A 21,046-nucleotide genomic window follows, 5' to 3' on the forward strand; every position below is an offset into this window, starting at 1 on the left:
GGGGGGGGGGGGGCATAAAAGGCATAAAACATACACAGTGAGTGACTGTTTTCAAAAGATATTAACAGCCCCCCCACCCTCCTCCAGTCCCACACGACTCCTTCTCGTACAGCTGAATGACACTGCACATCTGGAGCAGCCAAGGCAAGCTATCCACGCTGTAGTAGAAACATCTGGTTTACATGAATGTGCGTTAGTGGAAAAAAAAAAGAAAGAAGACAAAATGCACAGCAGGAAAGGGTCAGCAGTACCTTTATTTGATTTGAAATTCCAATTAAGTCACAGGTATCAGCCTCATTAAAGATCATCCAAGTTCAAGGTAATCCAACTCCTTTTTTGACAACTCTTCAGATTTTACATCTACAAAAAATTCTTTTACAGTGAGGATTTACATTTTATACATTTTATCAATACACCTGGAGAAACCCTGTAACATTCCTTCTGCAGCGGCTGATTGATGTCTATACAAAAATGTAGAGCAGCTCAGTTACAAGCTGGCCAGCTCTGGTCAGCTAAAACTTTTTAAATGTGCAGTTTTTACATTTTGTAAATATATATATTTATATTAACCATTTACAATCCTGATTATACAACTCATCTAATTAGCAAAAAACGCAGGCACTTAACTTCCAAAACTTCCTTAGTGCCCATAAATAGGAAAAACGCCACCCATTTACATATATATAACTATATAATAGTACTGTACTTAACATAAGAGCAGTCTCAAGCCTCTGATCAACCACAGTCCGCAGTTACAGCCATAATTACAATGCTTGTTGCATATCACAGTCTGGCCGTCTGGAAAAGACAAGATTTAGCAAAAATGTCTTTATGGTTTTAACAGATGTACTGAACCACATAAATCTCTACACAGGCCACTGCTGCCAGAGAGTTTTTAGGCAAGTCCTGGATCAGAAACAATTCACTGCATTGTTGAAAGGGAAAAAAGACTCAGAAGACAAGAAGAGTTGTTCAATACAAGTCTAATGATGAAAACTGAAGGACATGTTTCCTCTTGCAACGGAGGTGATGATTAACTCAACCCACATGTATCGAACCGCACACAATGAGTTTACAAGGTCACTTGTGTTCAGATCTGGTGCGATGAATAAAAAAAAAAAATTTCAAAATGTAAGACGTAATCAGAAGGACAGTTTCTATGACCCACAACTTGAAAATATTCTCTTCCTGCATCATTTTTGCATGTGGAGTCACTAAATTGATCATTTTCAACTTGTGGGTTAACAATAATGCTCAGCGGGAAACACTTTTACTGGTGTGTAAAGGGAGACTGTTGCATAGAACAATAATTGCAAGTAAAACTGAGTCTGAAAAAATCTTTTTAGTTCCAATCCCCTCCGAAAAAAAGGGAATATTAGCTTTTTATGAGTTCTCTGATTATTTAGGAAATAACAAAAAAGAGCAGCAATAAGTAGCAGAACTGCTCAAATATCTCAGTCTTTGTAGTGTAAAACTCATGTTGAATTAAGATATCTATCTGACACGCATCATGGGACCAATCACTGCTTTAACAAGTCTTTGAGCACAGCTCCAGCACTGGCCTCAGCTGAGACCGGCACAGGTGTGAAGGTGGGCAGGGCATCTGAGATGGGCTTCATCAGCAGGTGCCCTCCTGAGCCGCCAGAGCTGGAACCAGCCAGCAGGGGCACTGCAGCGGAACGAGGGGCCAGGAAAGGATTGGAATCGCCGGCTCGCTTGCTGACTGCTGCAGCTCCTGTGAAGAGAGAGGCTCAGATTTAAATAAGGTTTGTGTTTGGGGATGTTGGAGGAAGAACGCCATCGTCTCACATGACGGATTAAGCACACGAGAGAAAGAAACATCCAGGCGGCGGTTATTCCCAGAGGGGTTATTTACCTGCAGTGGTGCCGGAAGAAGCACCGCTGGATCTTCGCGGAGGCGGAGCGCTCAGAGTCTTGATGTCATGGGCTGAAAGCTTTGCTGCAGGCAGCGAAGGGGTCGACTCAATCTCCAGGAACTTTACAAACATCTCTGAGAAGGACTGAAACAAAAGATATTACATAGAGATATTTTAGCAAGGAAATTCTGCTTTACACCCTAAATAGGGAGTCAAAAATGAAGAGTTAGATTCAGAATTGCATCCTGGGAAGGAATCTTGCTCAAGAACTCTTTACTCTGCTGCCATAAATAGGTAGGTAGCTTTTTTTGCTAATTAGAAGAGGAGTTTGTCAGAGCATGAGGGTGGCAGGGCTGTTGTGTAACTCGCAATGCTTAAATGTACTGTTGAGACCACGTTGGCCATCATGGAGCATTGTGTAACTGTGGTGTAACATAGGCACAGAGAGCATGTATGTGAGATAGACATTGTGAATGCTTTGTTTCTCAGTTGAAGGTCTGTGGGGATTGATGTTATTTTTTAGAGGGACTGTATTTGGCATTTATTTATTTCATGAGAATTGAATTAATGTCTTTTGTAATTTTGCAGATATCACGCTCTCTTCTCCTCTTTTCAGTGGAAAAATGTGTTGTTTCTCTACAATTGCACGGAACTTATGCTGATGCCACGTCTTGTGTGCCTTGTGAGCCTTGTGATAAACGACAGTCCTGGGAACTGTTGTTCATTATAAAACCTGTTACATGTGCACTGCTCTGTGATCGGTTAGGGTAAAAAATATAAACTGTGTTAAAATAACTTAATGTGACGTTTATTTTTTTATTTTTTATTTTAATGTATGTTTAATGTATGTAATGTATGTTTTGTATGCTACTGGATACTTGAATTTCCCACGCGATAAATAAAGTATCCATCTATCTATCTAACTATCTATCTTACCGAGTTGAACCCCTGACCACTGGTGGGCCTTTGGGGAGTGTTTGGGACACTTTGTGCTCCTCTGCCTCCCAGCCAGCTTGACATCCATCCAGTAACACCATGCTGTCCGTCGTCCTCCAACATCTGCAGAGGGGAGGTAAGGAAGAGTAGACAAATACCATTAGATTCTTAGAAGGAATGAAGTCTATGAATCATCACAGACACATGATATTTTACGATCAAGCACAAAAAAGAAGTTATTAACCCTTATTTAACAAAGCAAAGGGATGAACAGTGCTGGTACATAAACGTTAAAGTCTTATACTTTTTATTCAGGCTATTTTTGAAGAGTAGATTTTCTTCTGTTTTCAAAGATGTGGTCAGATTATTTCAGTTTTAATTGCCCGTAGTTTCCTTTCTGCCTGCCACCACTTTCTGGAAAATTATTTTGTGGACCCACTCACTAGTTAAGCTTATATACAGGCACTCTGATTCTTTGCTGACAGCCCACACTCCTAGAAGGGAGTTGTGGCTTTGTCGTTCATGTCATTCACACACTAATCATCCTCTGTCTCGCAGGATTCAGCTATATGGACCCATATATAGAGTGTATGGATCACAGCTTTGGGCTAAAAAGGGAACAGAAGGGGGATACTTGCTGCTCCATTGAGGCCGATTCCAAAAAGTCGGCTGGTTTTGTGGGACTCTTGGCTGCCGTAAACACGAGTTGAGTGGAAAATTTAAATAGCATTAACAGGAGATGAGGGAGAGATGAAAAAAGTGGAATGACCTCCAACACAATAAAAATGGGTCTGTAATTGTAGTTGTAATCGCATTTGCCCCTCATCCTGTATCTGTTTTCCTTTAAGAGTGTTGGGTAATATACTTTGGAATCATTGGATGGAGTCCCAGAGGGTTCCTGCCAGAAGATTTGGATAAGGAAATGCTTTTTCAGAGCTCAGCTCTGAGAGGACATTCAGGGGCTCTGGAGTTAAAAGTCACCACTGAACAGTGACTTTCAGGGTCGACGGTAAGGACGTGTTTAAATAATTTAACATTTCAGAAGGTGGAGAAAGGTCCGTTACTGCCCCAGGTCACTCTGACTCTGACTTGAGTAAATAGAGTAATTGTTAAGTAAAAAAGTTAAGTATCTCAATGACTTTTGGATGGATTGCAATGAAATTTGGTACACACATTCATGTTTCTCCCAGAATGAGTTGTAATCACTTAGATGATCCTCTGACTTTTAAATCTAGGGCAAATATCAGTCAAAATCGTATTTTATCCAGTACTTTGATTTATGACCAAACACCTGCAAATCGAATGACATTCCCATCAGCTTCACAGAGCTGCTAGCGTGTCTGTAGACTCTTCATCTTGTTGAATGTTATTTTGTTGGTAAATCTGCACACTTTGTATTATTTACCAATGGAGATGTGAACTTGCAACACTTGAGACTCCCTCGAGTCAGACCTAGGTCACTAAGATGAAGACTTGAGACTTGACATGGACTTGCCACATAACAGTTTTCTCTGTTTAGCAACTGTCTTGTTAATTGTTTGTCCATCTCAGTCAGCAAGCTTTATCCTGCAGATAATGTTAATTGTTTATTATCCAGTTTTTCCATGCTGTCATGCTTTTTTAGACAGTTATTTTTTGCAATTGGTACACCAACGATAAATCTCTGATACCTCGTTAAGTAAGAGCTCTTCTGCTAAATAGTAGACTTTGCAGCTGTGCGTAATTGTGATTCAGTTACTTCGAAGTAAAACTGCTTTTTCGTGTGATTTGTCCATTGTTTTGTCCACCACCTGTATTTGTAATTGTACAATTAGTAATTGTGTTGGACGCTTACATACACCCTGAGTGCCCAACCAAAGATACTAAAATACACAACACAACACATTTGAGTGTCACAACACAGCAGATTCAGGGCAGAGACTCTATTCTTGTATTTATTAGTGTGGGAATGTGTCATGCACTTATTCCCAATCTGGCACAATGCCACGAACATTGCTCACTGACTGTTAATGCCATTATACTGCAATCAAACATTGTTTTATTAATGCCAATTCCTGCCTAAAAAATGAAAATCTTTGAATATGAGTCAAGGAATCTCTCACCTTATCAACGTCTTCTCGGCTCAGTCCCAGAACACTTCCCATGAGCCTCAGCACATCGGCACGCTTGGTTTTAGGTGTGTGGAAGTATCCCAAGAACAGGTTACGCATCAGGACTCTGGAAACAGAACAACATGAATAATATGGCATGATGTAACTAAAGATCTCAATCCCATTTTGATGCAGCTGCATGAAAAAAAAAAATCCTAAATGTATCAATTTTAGTATTTGTTTACTTTTGTTTCTCCAGGGAAACTGAGGTATACAGGCTTTATTCATAGCAATCCAAGGCCTATACAGAACGAAGGAATGTATTGCTGTCCTGTGAAAATATTTCACGTGCTAGAACAGACCTATTTCCAAATCACCAAATTTGGAGATACACGGTTTTCCTTGGACAAACTGCCTGAGTTTGCAGCAGTCACAGGTGTGATCCACTAAGGGTCATAACACTTTAAAAGATGAAACCTTATCACGTTTTTACACTGCAGTGACTTTCTGCGATCCCTTAAAACTGTGGGAGAGTGAGCTAAGTGATTTCTGATCGTTCAATAAAAACCATATGAGTTCTTAATCATAATCTCATTTAGAAGAAAAAAAGAATGTGAAATTTAACCCGGATAGCACAGAACTTACTTGTCGATCTTCCCTTCCGTGCTGTTCAGAAGGTTCATCAGTTTTCTCTGCGCCTCCTCCAACATCTCCTGTCTCACATCCACTGTAACACAGACAGACAGACAGACAGTGTGAAGAGAGGTCTTTTTTAGGATTTTGAAGTAATGTTCATGTACTTGGTTCATGTATTAATATTTCATTCAAGTCACAGTCCTAAACATTTGATCTCACAGAAAACGATCTTAGAATAACCCAGAAAGTCGTTTAACTACACTTACTGCTGTTAGAGGACTCTCTTCTAAACTTTTTTAACCCATTTAAAGTTGCTCTTTTTTTAAAACACAAGCAAAATTTTATTTTGGATCAAAATATGCAACAATAGAAAAGTAAGACAGAGGATACAGCATATCTGGCCCCTATTACAGAAAAAAAAAAACTGACAAATGGGTTAAAAATCTTTTTATCCAGATGGTTGATGTTACTTCCCAATATTTTATATTAAAATATTTAGCTTGTGTGTTATAAAAAGACATACAGTATGTCATTTCCAACCATCTAGAAAGGAAATGTAGTTCTAACTCGAGAAATGTGCTAGAAAATCTTTTATACTGTGCAGCAAAGAGAACAGTTTTTCATCCAGAAGGTTAAAGGAGTCATTGAGGAATCTGGAAACACTTTCAGAACAGCAGCAAATGTTTTTCAAAGATAGTCTGGTATTTATTTTTTTAACATATCAGATTCTTAGTTCTATAGCTTGAATTTAGTATTCATACATGAGAAGCACAAACTGGGTCTATGATGCACAAACCTGCCAACTTTATCCTCTCATTGGTGAGACTGTGAACCAGAACAGTCTCACAGCTAACCAGCTATTAATAGATCCAATGTAAATTTTCCATAGGAGACTGAATCATAAAGCAAACATATAGCCTCATATCAGGTTTGAACAAATACAATGTCTGAACAGCCAGAAAGAAAACGAAACAGTCTGAGAATTTGCTGTGATGTAATGGCCATACTGTGTCTAAGAGTGATAAGAGTGAAGTCTTCGGAGTGTGACACAAAGAATAATGCGAAAGAACCTAACTCCGGGGTTGTCTGTGCTCTGTTATACAGACTATGATAAAGACATGTGCACACAACATAAAAATATGATCCTGGGAGAAAAGTAGTCGAAAAACAAAGTTGATGTTCAAACGCTGCCTTGGCCAGAAAAAGAAGGCATCTTAAATAAACATTAAAGAGTGGTCCAGTGGATGTAAAACATCTTAAAAGACATTTATTTTACTGCAACCTCATGGAGATACCTTTATTTTGTTGCAGAAGTTTATAAGGAGTTTTATCTGATATTTTAATCATTCCCTTATACTGCTTTTATAAACCCACAGGGGACATGCGCAGAAGTTGGCAGGTGAAAACACTCAGCTGCAGCTCACCTTGTTTTTTCAGCTCCTCAATTTGCTCCTCCTTCAGATCGAGCTGATCGGTGAGACGAGACGCTGAATCTAGAGCAGCGTTGGCTTCATCAAGGTTAATCTGACAGAGAGAAAATTATTATTATGGCTGTCATATAAAAATACGATAATAGTATTCTCTCCACAGTTATTCACTGATGTTTACCTGGAGGGCAGATGCTTGGTCTTCCAGCCGCACAGCTTTTTTTCTCCACTCATCCCTCTCCTTCTTGTGCCTCTCAAGCTCTGCTGAGTACATGGCTTTCTCTTCTGATAGGGGAAGACACAATAAAAGTATTATTATAGATAATTTCATTGTCAGTCTGCAGGCACAAACTGCTTCACAACTACAATCAGGTTCTCTGATTTTAGAAAAAAAGTTGGCCCAAAAATGACAAAATGCTAGATACTACTAGACAAACAGAGTCTTCATGTGTGCATAGAACATGTGAAGAGTAATAAAGTTGAAGCGGTTGACTTGCCTTGTTGAAACTGCTCTAGCACCATCTGCAGGTTGGAGAGCGACACCGCATACTGGTTGACCTGCTCCTGGGAGGTTCTGAGATGGGCGAGCGCATCGTCCCTCTGCTTCACGGCTCCACTCAACTGCTCCTGCAGAGACTCCACCTGCATGCTGGCCTGTTGGCTGGAGGCAGAGGGCCGGTAAAAAACGGGAGGAATGACTATCTATTTATGTTGTTATGTTTAACGTTTATTTAAATAATCAGGTTTCATTTCCATTCTTTCTCAGATCAAGATTTCTTTTGCAAGAGAGATTTGAGTACAGCAGATAGAAAGAGGCTGAATCTAAATTTATATTTCTTTTCTTTTTGACAGAATTTGTAAAACGGCAACTCCTTGGCTTTAAATGAAAGTAAGAGAAAAAGATATGATTTACATTTAAGAGGTATTCAAAAATGGGAAACAGACTGTCTGAGATCCAGACAGCAGAGGCCCTTTCACCCTAGTAAGGCCCTCCAGAGGTTGCCAAACAAAGATTTGCCTCAGTGGATGTTAAATAATCACAGATGTAAGCTGGAGCCTGACCCTGGACAGCTTTATAAAAAAAAAAAAAAAAAAATCTTAAAATCAATTGTAAAATAAATGGACCTCCAGTGGATCGCAAAGATCAAAGATCTCTTACTCATAATTATGAAATTGGAAGATATTTTTGGAGGTCCAATACTTAATATCAGACATATAATTCAGGACACATCTCTATCACCGTTTTATATCGGCACATACCGCTGCATGTCATCTGTCCAACAGTGAAATACAATTTTGTGATAAGCCCCAGGGGAAGCAGTTGAATGAAGAGTAACAGGCGACCTAATATAGAGCCTTGAGGGACCCCACAAGAGAGTCAGGCACCACCAGGGGCTTCTACCACCACAACAAAGTAAAAACCTAGCTGACAGTTCTGAACTAAATCATCGAGTACTACTAAATCACTGATGCCAACTTATTTTTTCAGATGGTTCATTAAAATATGGTCCACTGTGTCAGGATGAGCTAAGGTCAAGGCTGAGGAAACCAGAGCAAAGATAGAGGAAACAGCTTTAACTGCACCACTTGACATTAACATTGATGATTCATTTATGATCCTACCAGTTCTCAGGGCCGCTATAAACAGTGTGGTGGGGGTGATAACACAAGTGTATTTTAAACACAAACCTAATACAACTGAAATGCATCTTGTATTGTTATTTTTAGGGAATGTGCACCTCACTGAGACACCATGACGCCTATTTTAAAGCATTTCTATTCTCAATTGGGACAAATCCTGTACAATATCTAAACCATGGTGAAAATATGATGCCCAAATCTTTTACATTTTTTAACTAACCTGGCATTCTCCACAGCACTCGAGGACGTGGCCAGTTTCTCTTCCAGCAGTGCCACCCTCCTTCGTAGTTCCGTCTCCCTGTCCTCCGCACCGAGGGCTTCTCTTGTGTACGAGTCCTCAATCTCCAAGAGGTGATTACGCAACCTTTCCAGCTCCAAGTTGAGACGCTGTTCTTTATCCCTCATATGCTGAAGCTGTAAAGGAAACAGAAATATTGCAACAACATCTATGAAAATACTATATTAACTTTGATTTATTACCTGTAATTGTTTCTACATACATGGATGGATAGTGGACAGTAGACATCGTGATTCATGACAGCATGTTTACGTGACAACAACTAACAGTGGTTTTACTGTGTGAAACATCTATTATACCTATCATTCAATTTTTCCTAGACGTATGCAGAGAAGTCTAAACCTGCACCGAATGAGCAAACACAGATGACCTTCACAGCTGAAATTGAAGGGTGAACAATATTTGTCCTCCTACCTCCGTTTGTACTGCAGTGGTCTCCATTTGTTTTTGCTTGAGTGCCATCATCACCCGATCCCTCTCCTGCTGGAACGCCACAGCTTTCTCCTGCATGGACTTCATTTCATTCAGGAGTTGATTCAGCTCACCAGTCTTACCCTGCATCACATCATCAACAGAGTAAATCATACATGTAACTATATGGTAACAAAACAATAAAAATAGTAACTCCAAAGTCTTAGTTTCCAACTGACCTGATCTTTGTCCTTGAGCATCTTCTCCACAGTTGCAGCCTTCTCGCTCACTGCGCTCAGTTCAAACTCCTTCTCTCTCAGCAGGAGGGAAACCTGCATGTTGGTCTCCTGCAGCGCTCTGAACTCCGACTCTTTTTCTCGAGAGCGTGTAGCTATCAGCTCGTTCTCCTCCTTCAGCTTCCTCCCGTCCATTTCCAGAATTAGAGCACGCTCTTTCAGGTTGGTCACGGCCTGCTTCAGCACCTCGTTGTCGTTCTCGCGGTTACGTAGAGACTCACTGACCTGATTTAGCTGGTCGCCTTTGGTTTTGATGAGCAGGTCTTTCTCCCTCACGGACCTTTGCAGGGCATCCAGCCTCTCTCTGACCTGCCGAGTCTCCTCAGCCTGACTTCTCTGCTCGCTCTCTGAGGCAGATGCTGAGTTGGAAAGCCGGTGGTTGTTCTCCTGAATAGTCCTGATCATGTTTTCCCTCTCAGCTAACTGAGCTTGCAATCGTACAAGCTCTTCCTGCAGTTGCTCAATGTTTTCTGTCGGCAACGTCTGGTGGCTTGGAGCAACAGCTGTGAGAGAAGGTGCACTAGACTGAGCAGCTACGACTTCAGGGGTTTGTGCTACACTGTCTAGTTTACCAAACAGGACGTCCTTGGTGGTGCTGAGCTGGGTGATGGTCTGCTGGACCTGAGCAAGTTCCTGACTCAGACTTCCCAGCCTCCTTTCCTTCAGCTCGTAGCTCTGGATCAGTCGAGTGTAGTCCACCGTCAGCTTGGAGCTGCAGTCGCTGTCCGCAGAGACCTGACCCTGTAGTTTGATCAGTTCCTCCTGCAGCTGAGCCGACTCATGCTGCATGTTCTTGACTGTGGTGATCACCTGCTGTTTCCACTCCTCTATCTTCTTCACCTGCTGTTTCAGTGTGTCTCTCTCCTGCAGCAGCTCTTCAAATTGGTTGCTGCTGACACCTCCGGAGCCAGCACCGGATTCTCCTCCTGAGGTCTGCAGGACGGTCACTAGGGTCTGGCACTTCTGGGTCAACGCATCAATCTCTATGTCCTTCTCCCTGATGATGCGAGACAGGTTCTGGATGGTCTCCTTGAACATCTCTTGGCTTCCTGATGGATCACTCATGTTGGAGAGGCGTTGGTTCTCCTGTTGAAGCTTCAACAGGGCAGCCTCCTTCCCTGCCATGATGTCCATGAGACGGTGGTAGTCGGAGCGAAGCTGGCTGTTCTCTCTGGTCTTCTCATTGAGCACGGCTAGCACCTGCTCTCTCTCCACAGCGTACGCCTGCAGCTGTTGCTGTAGGAACATGACATCCTGGCTGTGCCCACCACCTACACCCATGGACACTCTGGCATGAAGCGCCTGGATCTCCAGATCCTTCTGCAGGATCATCTGGGACAGTTTGCCCACTTCATCACGAGACACCACCAGCTGATCCAGCTGTTTGGTCAGTGAGAGGTTCTTTTCGTTCAGCTGGCTGATCTCCGTCTCTTTCTCCTTGATGCCTCTCACAAGTTTGTCTATTTCTACCTTAGAGAGGTCGTGTTTCTCATTGCCGTTCTCCTGACTTAGAGTCTGGGTCTTCTCCTGCAGGATGACCTCTCCCTGCACAGGGGGGGAATCAGCACGACCTTGACTCTCACTAAATCGATCTACTGTCTGTTGGAGGCGGGATATCTCTTCATCTCTGGCATGAATGAGTCTGTCATAGTTGAGTGTTGTCTGTTGATTGCGAGTGTGAGCCTGCTCAAGCTCACTCTGCTGAGCCTGGAGGGACTGCTGCAACAGAAGGAGAGATGCCTGCTGCTCTTCCATGGTTCTTCTCAGACCCTGGACCTCCTCTTCCAGGCCATTCCTGGAGGTCCTGAGCTGGGTGATCTCTGTCTCCAGCTCTGTGATGATGTCTAAGGTCCTGGGCTCAGCCAGAGATTGAGGTCTGCTCTGCTGATCCCTGAGTCGGTCAATCTCTTCTTTCAAATGACTGTTCTCTTCCTTCATACCTCCCAACTGTTTATCCTTCTCCTCTAGTGCCTGTTTCAGAGCACCAGCTTCCTTTGTCACGACTGTAATACTGTTCTCCATCTCCGTCTGCAAATCAGAAGCATTTTGTTTTATAGTCTCCATGAAGACATCTTTCTCCTGCAACAAATCTGTCAGCTGCTTCTGTCCAGCAACTGTGATCGAAAGCATCTCATTGGTGTCTCTGTGGTCAGAGCCCAACTGCTCAATGTCTCTCTTCAGCTGAGCTATCTCCATGTCTTTCTCCTGGTTGAGTTTGATGGCTCGCTCATGCTCCATCTGTAAAGCGGAGGCATCCATGGAGCGGGCTCGAGTCAACTCCTCTATGGTCTGCTGGTACTGTTTGGCCTGTTCTGCTAGTGTGTTCTCAGCCTGCCTCAATTCACCCTCTAGTTGTGTTTTCTCTAACTTCAGAGCTTCAATACGAGTGTCCTTCTCACGTACTGTCCTGTTCATGGCTGCTTGGCTTTCCTTCATCTGCTTGGTTAGTTCCTCACCTTTTACCAGAGCCTGCTCACTCTCTGCCTTCAACCTTCTGTTCTCCATCTTCAACTCATAGTCCTCAGACATCACGTTCTCCTGAGAGTTCCTCATCTTATCCAGTTCTGCCCTGAGGTCAGATAACTCTTTCTCCTTCCCTGCTAGCTTCTCTTCAGTTCCCTGTGCTTCAGTTCCTCTATCCCCTGCCTGACCAAGCTCTGCTTTGGCTACACACAGTTGCTCCTCTTGCTCATGCAAAGCCTTCTTTAGCTCTGTGATTTCTCTACGTGCCTCCCTGTTCTGCTCCTGTGCATGTCCCAGTTTGTCTTTCATCTCCTTCACTGTCGCTTCCAACTGCTGTTTGCCCATATGCAGGTCGTTAAGGGTGAAAGCGCTCTGGCTAATTTTTTCTTTTTGGGTCTCTAGCTCTTGTTTCAGTGTCCCATTCTTGTCTTTGGTTGTGTTGAGCTCAGCAGTCAATCTTGTCAGTTCTGCCTCGGCCTCCTTCAGCTGTCCAGTGAGCTGCTCCTTCACTGAGATCATATGCTGGAGGCAGAAACAGTAGAAACAAAAGCAAAAGTCAATAAATAGTTGAAAGCACTTTGTAATTGCTGATTTTGATAAATGCTGTACAAACAAACTTATTATCATATAAGAATAACAAAGAAAGTGGGCCACTGGTCAGTCAGACCTGTGTTGCTTCCTGGTTTTGCCGGTCTAGTTCCTCCAGCTCAGACATCAGGGTGTCCCGTTCCTCCTCAGTATTTCTCAGGGCCTTTTCTCTTCTCTCAAGCTCTGTCTTTAGATCCTCCAGTGACTCAGAGTCACCAGACTCAGCCTCATTATTGCTAACTCTTTGTTCCTCTGCCATCTTTAGTCTTTCATGCAGATTAAGCTGTGAAAAGAAAACCACAAAAATCAAGAATTACACTTCAGGATGTTTGGATATAAGCCCATAGTTATCAATTTTCAGTTATAAGACTGTGCACTTTTTATATCACATTACATTAGAAACCAGTAAATGTAAGTTAACTTAAAATGTGCTACTCTGAAGTTCTGACTTTTTGTCTTACTATAACAAAAAAAAATTTGACCAAAAGAAATTATGACTACATTATATATTGTTGCTGTATATGTCACAAGCAACACATTTACCTTAAAAAAGTGCGTACAGACACATAGTGATTGTATCAATAAAACCATTACATATACTTAGCAGTCTTTGGTTAAAATAATCAGATTGCATCCGATAAGCAAACCTTTTCTTGTTCTAGGACTTCCTTTTCTTGTCTCAACGTCCCAATAATAGTGTTCAGTTCTAAGATGTCTGCATGCTCAACTTCTCCCTTTGGTTCTGCCTAATTATTAAAAAAAGGTAAAGAAGTCATTAAACTGGAGGGTTAAATCATAAAAAACCTGTCAATACATGCATTATAAAGATTGAACATGATGGATAGCTAATGGTTTATATTCAAACTTACCTCAGCCAGGCGGTTTAATCTCTCTATTTCTTTTTCCGAAGCTGGAAAGTACAATTTTAATATGGTTAATTATGAAGGAAAACAAACTATGGCTGTCAGTAGGGAGTCTGTGACAATATTCTGTGCAATATTGATTCGAGGTTACAGAAGTATTCAGTAGATGTATTCAACATGAATCAAAAGAATGACGGTATACCTGCAAGGTTGTTTTTCAACTCTTGGATCTCGTGGTCTAGCTGGGCTTTCTGCAGAGCCTTCCCCTCCTGCTCTTGCACTCGTGTCTGAAGCTCGACAACGGAGGCCTGCAGCCGTGTGTAGTTCTGCAGCAGCCCAGCGTTTTCTTCCTGGGCGTCATCTTTCTCCAGCTGCAGCGAGGCCTGTTTCCTCTGTGCCTCCTCCAGCCTGGCAGACAGCTCGGTCAGCTGCTTCTCCCGCTCATCTGCTGCTTCCTGCAGGGAGCTTATGGTTTTCTGGAGTTCAAGCAGCTTGGAGGCATCTGATGTGGAAGTGGCTTGTCCACCACCTGGAGAGAAGGATTTAGAGGAGGGAGTTCATTTTGAGGACTTGTCCCAATTACAGTACTAACCAATTTTGGTTACAGCTGACCTTTGTGGAAATATAAAACATCTTAACATTTTTGGTATTAAAGTCATTTCCACAGTAAATTGTAAATTCCAAAGTTAGGCTAACCACTCTGCATCTGTTCCTCCAGCTCCTCTATCCTCTCCTCGTACTCTGCTAACTCGTCTCTATGTCGCCGTGTGATGTCGGCCATCTTCTGTCGCTGGGCGTCCTGCAGAGCAGTCAGTTCATGCTGGTGTTCATCCACCTCACGACTCATCTCCTCTCGCAACTCCTGTTCCAAAGCAACAACAAAGTCAAGGTTAGAGTCTCAGTGTCACTTTAGTCTGTGCAAGTTGTTGTCATAAATAACTTAAAGCTTTAATATATTTAATTTATTATCATTAAAAACAAATTCTACTTAGCAAACAGTTGTTTATTTACACATTGAGCAGATCAACATTAGCATCTGTTAGCATCAGGTCGTGTTTCTGGCCACCTTTAAGTCCAATATTCTCTCTCTTGTTTAGCTCTGTTTTGGTCTCTTGTGGAAATAACTGGCTATTTAACTGCTAAAAGCTCCACTATGTTCACCAACTAGTTACTAACTGTGTCTAAGCTACTTTACTGAAAACAACAGCCTGCTGCTGACTGGAAATGATGCTGATGAAAGTGGTGAAGCAGTAAAGATGCTGGCTGTACAACCAAAACAATAAACTGATACTGAGCTTCCATAGAGTTAAAAAACCTCAGAGCGGGGTAATGCGGGCAACCCCATGAACACACACATTGTCAATCAATTGTTAATATACAATATTGATTATAGCAAGTTTAAGATTTAAATTCTACCATAAAATATATAAATATTATGTATTACTTTTATTAACAACGAAAAACATACCTTAATAGTTCTTTGAAGTTTGAGAATGTCACCCTGGTCACCATTACCAGCTCCTGCCGCTGTCGATGCCTGAAATAAAAAGAAAAAAAAAATAAGTATGTGACCTCCTCTGTGATATAAATAGAATAAAGTTTACTTAATTTCCTGTTCTTGGCATTTGTTTTTAACTTGCTTGGTTTGCTAGAAAGATGATTTGTTGAATCCAAACAAACAAAAAGTTGGGATTTTCCAGCAGTTTATGGACTATGGACTTAACTGCAAATAAATATCCGCACATACTCCCTATAAAACCACAAATTGTCATTTTACACATCAGATTTTATAAATAAAATACTGTGTTAATTATTGAACTATAGAAGTGAAGGTAGACAGATTTTGTTTCCTTTGGACCGACACAAGTTGGCTGTTTCCCCTGTTTCCAGCCTTTGTGCTAAGATAAGCTAACCATAAATACAGAAGGGGTATCAATCTTCTTATCTAACTCTTGGCAAGAAAGTGAATAAGTGTATTTTCGAAACTGTTCCTTCACTTAGATGACCCAGGTTCCTGTACCAGAAACCATCTGTCCTGCTAGATCATCAAACTGTCATCACCATTACCTGAGACATCCGCCTCCAGTGGGCCACCTCTGCCTCCAGACGCATGACTTCTGTCGACAGCCGGTTGATCTCCTGCTGCGACCAGATGACATCGCTGAGGTCCATTTCGTCGCCATGGAAGCCTTGGTGGGACCCTGAGGGACGGGACATGAAAGAGGAAGCAGAAGAGGAGGTAGTGGTCGAGGAAGTAGTGGTGATTGGCAGCAACGCGGTGCCGACGGAGGCAGACTGAGCCGAATGCTGCAGCTTCTGGACTTCTTCCTGGAGTCCACTCTGCCGAGCTTTCAGGTGACTGATCTCCACCTGGGCGGAAGACAAACAAACATTAAAACCCTTTTATAAAGCACTTCCATGAGTTTCATGTCCATATTCGTTCTTAACAAGACCTTGTCTGACAAAGATTTCTATATATGATTACCCAAGATACATAGTGATAGAGCAAACTATAATACAAAATGGTTAAAACTTGCTGTCTGTTATCATCCAGGCTACCTTTAAACTGTGTGTAGGTGCATGCACTCATTCAATAACACAATTTAAAGTTAATGTCCTAAATTAGTGTACACAAATTAAATGGATGTGTTTATTACAGATTAGAGACATTTAATTATCTAAGGCATATGATTTCTAAGATACACAAGTTTTTACCTTTTTCACTCTTAATATAATGAAATTTCTTTATAAATAAAAACAAATGTACACACATCTTTCTGTTGCAGAAGGGTTCTGTACTCCGCTGACTGTCCTTTAATCTGGATCTCTGAGGCCTCCAGTTTCTCCTCGAGCTCTGCATGGAGCTTTTTTAATCTGTCATACTGCAACAAAAAGAGAGAGAAGGGAGGAAATCAAAAACAGGGAAATATGCAGGAAATTAACATTTTTGTTCTCCCCTTTACAGGAAGGTGGTCAGAAGTCATGGTCAGAGAGAGGCTGAAGGGCACTAAAGCTTGATGGATGCTTAATAATACAGTGCTCTACACCGGCACTGTAGCTTTTAGCAAATGTTACTCAAAAAACGGTATATAGCACATTTGGACTATTTTTATTCTAGTGAGTATTTATAGCAGGATGGTGTATATGGGACTGACTAAAAATAAACTACAGTGTGTGTGTTCATGGTAATGAAGCAATATGTCAACCTACAGAGCAACAGTGTGTTTAACTGATGTGTTTTTAACAGTATTGGACAACAATAGAGATCTGTGGTGCAGAAAAACAGAATATATGAAGCTTTGTTTACAAAGACAGTGCAATTCATTCTTGGTTTTGGTCTTTTAACAGGATTTGAAGAAAGAAACTTCTGTCCAGTGATCTCCTTATTCACTAAACAACAGGATTTTATAGCACAGATGTGATACGCATTTTATACAGCGATTACACTTCCACCATTGAGCCACACAGGAACTACTGAAGATCTACACCATACAAACCTGAAGCTGGGGTTTATATGCCTTTCTTACAGGAGACATTTGACTTCAGTCTATACTAACATTGAAAATGGCTGCAGTGCATTTCATTTGTTCCATTTAGTCCATTTCAAGGCCCTGATGTGTGCTGCCTTACTGGGACACTTCAGTGGAACAAATCCATGTTTAATGTTATTAGTTACACCTGTGTTTTTCCTGCTATGGCAAGTCAGAAAAGCCCATGGTGAGAAAGGCGTATAGTTTTACCCCTCGACTCTGAGTTAATGAACAAAGAATCTCACCTCAGATTTCTGAGTTGCAAATGCAGCCTCGACTTCAGCCAACCTGGAATTGGACACCTGCAGTTCTGTGGCGGCATCTGCAGTTACATGGAATAAATCGCATTCAACACATAATGATAAGTCATAATTATTCATAAATCAATGTAAAATCTGGCAGCCAGAATTAGATTTAAGCACAACTGACAAGAGTAGCTAAATGTCAAATATAAAGGATTGTTTTTATTTAGCTTTCTTGTGTTTTTCAAGTTTATATACTACGGCACGCAGCACATTCAAGAGACACTGACTGGTGACATTTTTTCCCTCCTCTATCTTAGTCACACACTCGCACACAGATCTGCTTAACCCGGCTCACATGACAAACAAACATGCATAGCTGAGCAGGCCAACATTTCTAGAGATCGCCTTGCAATGTGATCTTAACAGCTGGAAGAAACTCAGCCAACACATAACATTCATTACTACACAAACTGAATCCTTCAGGCAAATCCAGTCTCCAGTTAATATCCTCTCTTTATATATATATATAAAAAAATACTTTCAAAAAGATGGATTCAAGGCCTGGCGCGCAGAATGCTTTACAGCTGGCCCGGCGCTCCCTGCTCAGTGATAAGAATTCATACTTTTGGTTTTTGACTGGAGCTGTGAGTTGGAGATCTGTGGCCAAAGTTCTCTTTGCGTCAATGCGTTATCACTCGCCGTCTGTTTGCTTCAGACTGATGGTAGTTTGGGGTTAAATTGGCTAAATGTGATGGAAAACGTTTGGTAGAAGCACCAAAATTCAGAAAATACTTGACTGAAGGTCTGGACCTGGTGGTAACATCAATCTAAGATAATCCGTGACCTACTGTACTGTTGAATTCAGAATCAGGCATCAACACTTCAAAGGGGAAGATTACTTAACTTTTTGGATTTGATCATGAGCACAAAAGAAACAAAACAATGAAGCCTGTAATCTGTGTTAACATCAAGCTCCACTGACAATGAGTGTGGGAGTGACTGCATCGACTGAGAATGTTTGCTTTGGAGTTTACACCCCAATGACTTTTATTTTGAACTTTAAGTAAAAAATGTTGTGTTGTTAGACTAGATAGATTATGCTACAGACAGCTGCACATGCATGAGGATAAACAGAATAAACAGGGAGCCAGTTAAAGCAGATTAAAGTGTTTTTGTGCATCCTTTAAAAGCACCTGAACACTTGCTGATCCAAGCAAGAGGTCTTCAATCTCTGGTGCTATAAAGTGACACTGACAGCAAAACGTGGGATCGAGCAGTACACTCCCCTGTGTTTAACAGAGAATTAAGTATAATCCTGTTTCTCCAGTTAGTCTGAAGCACAGCAGCGCATACTGCACATATCATACAACTGAAATGTAGTGCAGGGAAGCTGTGGAAAAGAAGAGTATTTAAAAAAAGGCACTACATACTTTAAATTACACTGTACGGTCTTTAAACCAGCCTGGCAGCCCCAAACCTAAACCACACGGTTTGAGTGCAAAACTCAAACAGACTCAAGGTGGAGTTTCCAGTGCATCACGAATTAGTTCCATAAAGTTTGGTCTTTTATTTGAGTCAGCTGCTTAATACGGTCACGTTTTTTTTCTTAAACTGGGACACTGTCCGCCCATTACATCATCATTTCAATAGTTTGTAACTTATTTCACTAAATGAGCTAGATCTCTTTAAAAAATTGACGCTTATAATTAAAATTAGTAGCATTAAACATATCGTATCTACTCTTATTTAAGTTTATAAATGTTCAGTGTTTGTAGTAATTGTTTGGTGTCGATTCGGCTTTACTGTCATTTTTTAAATATGTTTTGTATTTTGTATGCTACTGGATACTTGACTTTCCCTCGGGATAAATAAAGTATCTATCTGTCTGTCTATCGATAATATATTTGATCTTTTATTTTATTTTTAATTCTATTCTTAAGGTTAGGGTCTTTAATTTTAGTTTAATGTATGTTTAATGTATGTTTAATGTATGTTTTGTATTTTGTATGCTACTGGATACTTGAACACTTGAATTTCCCTCGGGATAACTAAAGTATCTATCTATCTATCTATCTATCTATCTATCTACGTAATAGACATATAATATATTAAGAATATATATAAATATATATATATTAAGGTATTAAACATATCGTATCTACTCTTATTTAAGTTTATAAAGTTCAGGTTTTGTAGTAATTGTTTGGTGTCGATTCGGCTTTACGGTCATTTTGGAGGATTTGTATTGTGAAGCGTTTCTAATATTGAATCTATACTCATTGATATAAATGGGATGAACAAAATGTATAATAAACCTCAGTATAAACAAAACATTAACGACGTTATAACCTTTCCTGAACGTCTCATCCATCGCAGGACGGTTATATTGTTGTTGTATTGTTCACTTTGGCAAGTTGTGTCTCGTTTCTACCAACGCCTACACTGAGCATTATTTATATGTTACAAGTCAGATATTTTGAGGTTCTTCCAGTTTATAGAAGTTATTGAGTGAATGTTTCTTTCCCTGCAGAGTGTAACGGGCTTCCTTTATCTTACAGCGTTCCTAAAGACCACAATCGTTTCATTTAAAGGCCTGCTAATCGGTGTGTAAACAACCAGCCACCACAAATAAATGTCTTACAAATAGTGTTTTCCAGCTACTGGATGCTTTTTGATAACACAAGCAAAAGAGTTTTAAGTTATTTTTCACTTAATGGAAGTTTTACAGCAAGAAATGTCGAACTGCTCGGTGTCATGGCTTTATTTTTGGTCCGTTGTGAGGCAGCTGAATTAGCTTTACGATCAAAATATCTTTATTTTATTATACTAGTTGGCAAATACTTGAGACCCTAAAGGCATCATTTGTAGGTGCTTTATTTAAAGTAGGTTACAATCACACAAAAATCAATAAGTGCACGCTCTCTGCTACAGACAAAGAGACAAAGAGATTATTTCAAAACCCAAACTTACCTCCTACTTCTTCCACCCCTTCCAGTAACATGTCTTTGGTAAAGTTTGATATCTGTCCGGTGAAAGAGGACAGACTCCCACCGACCTGCCCCAGAGACTGACCGAGGCCGGAGCCCAGTCCACCCAGCCACGAAGACATCTTCAGGGGGAGACGGACCAAACAAAAACAAAAACAGAGGAGGACCAGAGGGGGACCAGAGAGGGGGACTAGAGGACTAGAGGAGGACCAGAGAGGGGGACTAGAGGAGGACTAGAGGAGGACCACAGAGGGGGACCAGAGGAGGACCAGAGAGGGGGACTAGAGGAGGACCAGAGGAGGACCAGAGAGGGGGACTAGAGGAGGACCAGAGGAGGACCAGAGGAGGACCAGAGAGGGGACCAGAGAGGGGACCAGAGAGGGGACCAGAGGAGGACCAGAGGAGGACTAGAGGAGGACTAGAGGAGGACTAGAGGGGGGACCAGAGAGGAAGACCAAAGGAGGACCAGAGGAGGACTAGAGGACCAGAGGAGGACTAGAGGAGGACTAGAGGAGGGACCAGAGAGGAAGACCAGAGGAGGACTAGAGGAGGGGGACCAGAGGAGGACTAGAGGAGGACCAGAGGAGGACCAGAGAGGAAGACCAGAGGAGGACCAGAGGGGGGGACTAACCTAGCTTTGAGTCCAGATGTGTCAGCCTCGACTCGATCATTAAACTCAACCGTAAAATCTAAAATCCACTCTTTAATCTCCCGAAACAAAGTCTCTTTTCAGGCTGACAGACTCGTTTACGAGCACC

General features: G+C 41.4%; 1 protein-coding gene across 2 annotated transcripts; it reads right to left on the minus strand.

The window, feature by feature from the left end:
- Positions 1-236: 236 nt before the first annotated feature.
- Positions 237-20,524, minus strand: trip11 (thyroid hormone receptor interactor 11). 2 transcript variants are annotated; one of them, XM_035673466.1, is made up of 21 exons: positions 20,272-20,524; positions 17,302-17,378; positions 16,298-16,408; positions 15,594-15,896; positions 14,995-15,063; positions 14,223-14,388; positions 13,729-14,055; positions 13,533-13,573; positions 13,311-13,409; positions 12,743-12,946; positions 9,556-12,597; positions 9,320-9,460; positions 8,828-9,021; positions 7,464-7,627; positions 7,148-7,251; positions 6,964-7,063; positions 5,549-5,630; positions 4,916-5,030; positions 2,814-2,936; positions 1,877-2,021; positions 237-1,735 (listed from the first exon to the last, which is right to left on the minus strand). In XM_035673466.1, exons 1-21 carry the CDS (start codon positions 20,408-20,410, stop codon positions 1,521-1,523), a joined length of 5,961 nt encoding a protein of 1,986 aa, XP_035529359.1. In that variant the 5' UTR covers positions 20,411-20,524; the 3' UTR covers positions 237-1,520. The 2 variants fall into 2 exon arrangements, with proteins under 2 accessions (XP_035529359.1, XP_035529360.1); XM_035673467.1 differs by lacking the exon at positions 13,311-13,409.
- Positions 20,525-21,046: the final 522 nt, after the last annotated feature.

This window comes from Morone saxatilis, unplaced genomic scaffold, assembly GCF_004916995.1.
Source record: "Morone saxatilis isolate NCDOM2014 unplaced genomic scaffold, NCSU_SB_2.0 Contig3, whole genome shotgun sequence".
Classification (NCBI taxonomy): domain Eukaryota; kingdom Metazoa; phylum Chordata; class Actinopteri; family Moronidae; genus Morone; species Morone saxatilis.